General features: G+C 33.5%; 1 protein-coding gene across 1 annotated transcript; it reads left to right on the top strand.

The window, feature by feature from the left end:
* Nucleotides 1–921: 921 nt before the first annotated feature.
* polr2g (RNA polymerase II subunit G) lies at nucleotides 922–4,131 on the top strand. The gene is made up of 8 exons (XM_017473335.2): nucleotides 922–1,049; nucleotides 1,354–1,463; nucleotides 1,560–1,719; nucleotides 2,007–2,057; nucleotides 2,860–2,925; nucleotides 3,046–3,117; nucleotides 3,252–3,285; nucleotides 3,550–4,131. The coding sequence occupies exons 1-8, from the start codon at nucleotides 1,038–1,040 to the stop codon at nucleotides 3,561–3,563; spliced, it is 519 nt and encodes a 172-aa protein (XP_017328824.1). The 5' UTR covers nucleotides 922–1,037; the 3' UTR covers nucleotides 3,564–4,131.
* Nucleotides 4,132–4,967: the final 836 nt, after the last annotated feature.

The raw sequence follows: 4,967 nt of genomic DNA, 5'->3' as shown, positions 1-4,967 counted from the left end.
ATTTAAAATAATAATAATAATAATAATAATAATAATAATAAATAAATAAATAAATTAAATAAAAGTAAAGTCCACATACTTTTTTTTACATTTTGAAATAGTCTGCAAATACTATCTTAAATCCATTTTAAAATGTTTAAAAAATAACACTCAAGACTCAAGATTTCATTTTATGCATGTAACATGTCATGATAATAATAAAGCTGATTACAAAAGATATTTTAATTTTTTTTCGACGAGGCTGAAATTTAACTTAGCATCAATATTAGCCCGTTCTTAAAAATATCAATTTGCAACTTAATTAAGTTCGTCGCAATTCTGTCCAGCTGTCAGATTTACCTTGATAAACGCTGCCCCCTGCTGTCTATTTAGCGTCACTACAACTGGGGGAAAAGTCAAACTCATATAAGATTAAATGAATTTTAAAAAAGCACATTACAATTTCACTGACAAAATCTGAACGTGAGTATGATAGTATTTTATTATCTATTATTTAAAAACATTTAATTTTTTTGTGTTTTATTATTGGATTTTCATATCAACAGAGTAGGTTCAATATGTCTTAAATGGTTACGTGAATAACCAATAACCTACGTTTTAGCTGCAAGTAAAATACACGCCATCTTTAAACAAGGTTACTGTAAACACTGAGATTAAATAGAGGGTAAATAAAATCGAAATAAAATGCATACATTACTGTATATGCATGGCATTCTGGGAGGAAAAATTCTTAATAAACCGACCGAATGAGACATGAGTGACTTTATTTCGGATTACTTCAAAGAATGCTAAATGGTTCGTCATGTCTTACGTGACTATTGTATTTATATTTTTTATTTTAACGTAATGTTTGTCAGGTGAGTCATAAAAAACACCAAAACTTTGCTTTATGAAATTGTATCGATACGCTTTTAACTTGAAATCGATTTGACCCGGAAGTGCCGTAGATTTCCGCTTTGTTCGGGAACCTACCTGGGGCACCGAGGCGCCTAATACAGCCGCTTAATAATCTTTACACAGTATAAACGAATTCAAATATGTTTTATCACGTAAGTTGGCTATTTATTCACAGAAACTTAATATAAGTTGAACTACTTCATTGAGTTATTGTAGTTTGCTTGTTAAAGTAGTTAAGTGGCTAAAGCTCGTGCAGATATGAGCTTGTGTGCTGCTTGCTCAGTTAACTAGTGTAGTGTTTGAGTAGCATCTCAGATGATGCATTATTTTAGGAATATTCTTCTGGCAATGGTTAACGTAGTGTAACAGTTAAAGATGCTGCAGGATGCTATGGTGAGTTAAAAAAAATGGAAGCCAAGAAAAAAAAAAGTATTTTATTTATTTTGTTTATTGTAGATCTCTCTGGAACATGAGATTCTCCTCCATCCTCGATATTTTGGCCCAAATCTGTTAAACACAGTCAAACAGAAGCTCTTTACAGAGGTGGAAGGCACATGCACAGGAAAGTAAGTCCTGAACGACACTGAGTAAGCTCCACTGTAGCAAAGCTCATTAACTTTTGTGTACATACCATTGACCTGTGTCTCTCTTGCTTTTTGTAGATATGGCTTTGTCATTGCAGTGACTACAATTGATAATATCGGGGCCGGTGTCATACAGCCCGGCAGGGGTTTCGTGTTGTACCCTGTAAAATACAAGGCCATTGTGTTTCGGCCATTTAAAGGAGAGGTTGTGGATGCAGTGGTCACTCAGGTTAACAAGGTACAGTCCTTTATCACGGCTCTCCATTATCATGCATTTTAGCCTTTAGATTGTCGTGTTGATACTCTAATTCATTTTTATGCATTTTTCATGTATACAAGGTTTTACACCACAACGAGGCCAAATTCTTGATTGGTCAAAAAATGTTGACCGGTTTTCTATAGCAGCAGCTCTGACAGTAGTGCCAGCAAATTTGTGCTTCAAACTTGTATTTAGTATTTAAAACCTTTAGCATTTTTCTTTATTCTTTGTCTGCCAATTCTTGTTGTCATATTTGTCTTTTACAGGTTGGACTATTTACAGAAATTGGCCCAATGTCCTGCTTTATCTCACGCCATGTAAGCTGAAATTTTACTACTGATACAAGTGATTTGAATTTCTCAATCTCTTTCATACAGCCCTGTTAACTAACTTAAACAGTTGAATTGTCCATGATTCAGATATGAACCCAATCATAAGTCCATGGCTCACAAAGCTTCCGTTCCTCCTCACACACTGAACATGTCCACAAGCTTCAGAATCATGATTGTTTAAATCTTTGCTATAAAAATTGGCTATCCACACTTCTGTACACAAACAGAAATGCACTGACACTGTGAGCTTTTTCCCCAGAGAAAATATAGGCACTGGATTGAAAAAAAACAAAACAAAAAGTATTCACAATTTCATGTTATATCAGAAGTTTTGTTTGAAGCAGTTTGCAACATGTAAACATGGCTATGTCACTTGGAAAGCCTTTTCCTGAAAGTGAGTAAAGTACACGGCTAGAACCCCTCTCTTTGTTTTAATTTGCAAATTTACTGTAAGATGCTTTTGATGTCGAAGTTCATCAGGTTCACACATCTTCAGTAACAGCTTTGTCCTAGTTGGTGTCATGGTGAATCCAGAGACAATCCTGGGACCAATGTTACATGAATATACATCTGTCTATTGCAGGGCACCATCAAGTTTACTGTTCAGACCAGGAAAGTATTCGAAAGTCTTTGAAAGTCAAAATGGGTGGTGTTTTGAGTAGACAATTTTTGCATTTTTTTAAACATTTTTTTTAGGAACTGCAGCTGCTGTTACACCAGAAAGTGTATGATTTTTAAAATTTGTTTATGGTTTAGAATGATGTCTTTTTTGTTCCCATTTGTTTAGTCCATACCCTCAGAAATGGAATTTGACCCGAACTCCAATCCTCCTTGCTACAAGACAGTGGATGAGGTAACGTGGATTAGAGCTCTTTAGAACTGAGATATTAATGATACCTTGTTTTAATGATTTATTTTGTATTTCATGTAGTTTGCATCTAAATGCTATTTCTTTTATGGTTCTCCTTCATAGGACGTTGTAATCCAACAAGATGATGAAATTCGATTGAAGATTGTTGGTACTCGAGTAGACAAGAATGATATTGTAAGTTAATATTTTTATTATTATTATTGTTATTATTATTATTATTGTTGTAAATGCAAGCTATATTAAAATCATTGGTTAACATTTTTGACCTTTGTGTAGTCATTATTCGTTTTCATTTTTTTCTTTTGTAGTTTGCCATTGGATCCCTCATGGACGACTACCTTGGTGAGTATTTTGGATCCTGTTTCTGTATCTGCTTTGTACTTGCCTTTATATAGCCAATTTTGGTTTGATGCATTATTGTTATCCTTAGTTAAAGTCAATTGGATGTCAACTTTTCCAAATTTGCTTGTAAACTGTAGACTTTCCCAAATGTCAATGATGGTAGAAAATTAGGGAAATATTTAATTGAACATGTTTTAAAATACATTTAGTAGATTGATACTTATTTTTACAATAATGTTAACTTGTCTCTTTTTGTCTTTTCAGGTCTTGTTAGTTGATGTGTCTGTCAAAGAGCTGTCATCTTGCAATATGTTTGTATATAAATATTTTTTTCTGTACTACCTTTTTAAGAAGTGTAGGTCTAGAATAGATACTTTTTTATCTCTCTTTTTCTACGTATAAACATTATTTTTAAGTGGGACCCTCAAACAAAATGGGAACAGAACATAAGTAAAGGAGTCTTTTAATTGCATTTAAGATCAGCACATATGATATACAATATCGTTGGGTTTGCCTTAGCTGTCTTGAAAAAATTGAGGGTCTACATAACTGATCTGTAAAAGAAAGTATTTTGCTTTCTATGCATTTTCATGAGGAACTTAGAGCTATTGTCAAGCTGTTTATTCTGTTAATGACTTCTTACAGAAAGCTGAGCATATTTATTCAGCTGTTTTCTTTGGTTTAAATACCCATCTAAGTTGACATCCAAGTGTTCATCTTACTACTGTGCTGTACCAACTACATTGGCATGCTTTTGCATTGCAGTGTTTGACTGTAGGCTTTCTGTATTCAAGAATACATGATTAAGTCTATATACTTTTATAAAACAGGTCTTGTGAACATAAATGTTTTAGTGTCTTATTTATTTATTTATTTATTTATTTATTTATTTACATGTTTTGCTTATTCAAATGAAATAGATTTGGAAATGTTATTTAGGTGAAGAAAAACCCAGGATGGATATTAACCAATAAGTCCATAAGACTAGGATAGTATTGCTAGTCCTAGTTTGATATAGGGGCCTAGTGCATCAGAAGAAATATTCCATTTAAGCAAGCAGTGTCCTGTACATACTGTACATGAAGTTTAGAAGTGGAAAAGGGTTTCATTTTGACAGTATACATTGTGATATTTAGTTTAATGTACACAATGTATTTAAACTGAAACCTGTAATAAGTAATATTGATTGTGAAAGCATGAAATTACCGTAGTTTTCGGACTATTGAGCGCACCTGAATATAAGCCGCACCGACTAACTTTAAAAAGAATTATTTTTTTTTGTACAAATATAGACCGCACTTGTCTATAAGCCGCAGGTGTCCACGTTGTAACATGAGATTTTTACACAGTAAGATCTTACACAAAGATTTATTTTTAACTTTTAATTAAATACGTACCGTAAATTTTTTTTTTCCCGAACAGTGCCTGTAACACGGCTGGTTAAAAAAAGAAATAAATAAAAATACAGTTGCCTACCAGGAAAAGTCATTGATCGCTGTCTTCATCTTCCTCCTGCGCACTAAAACCACTAAAGTCGTCTTCTTCAGTGTCGGAATTGAACAGCCTCAGAATTACCGGCACTTCGTCACACACTTCCTCAGTCTCTCTTTCGTTGTCGCTCTCAATGTCACTTACATCTCGAGGCAAATTCAGCCTTGAGCTTGTGCTATCCTCTTCATCAC

This window comes from Ictalurus punctatus, chromosome 8 (assembly GCF_001660625.3).
Source record: "Ictalurus punctatus breed USDA103 chromosome 8, Coco_2.0, whole genome shotgun sequence".
In the NCBI taxonomy this organism is placed as follows: Eukaryota; Metazoa; Chordata; class Actinopteri; order Siluriformes; family Ictaluridae; genus Ictalurus; species Ictalurus punctatus.
The sequence above is the reverse complement of the archived record's forward strand: the minus strand, read 5'-3'. Positions and strand labels throughout refer to the sequence as shown.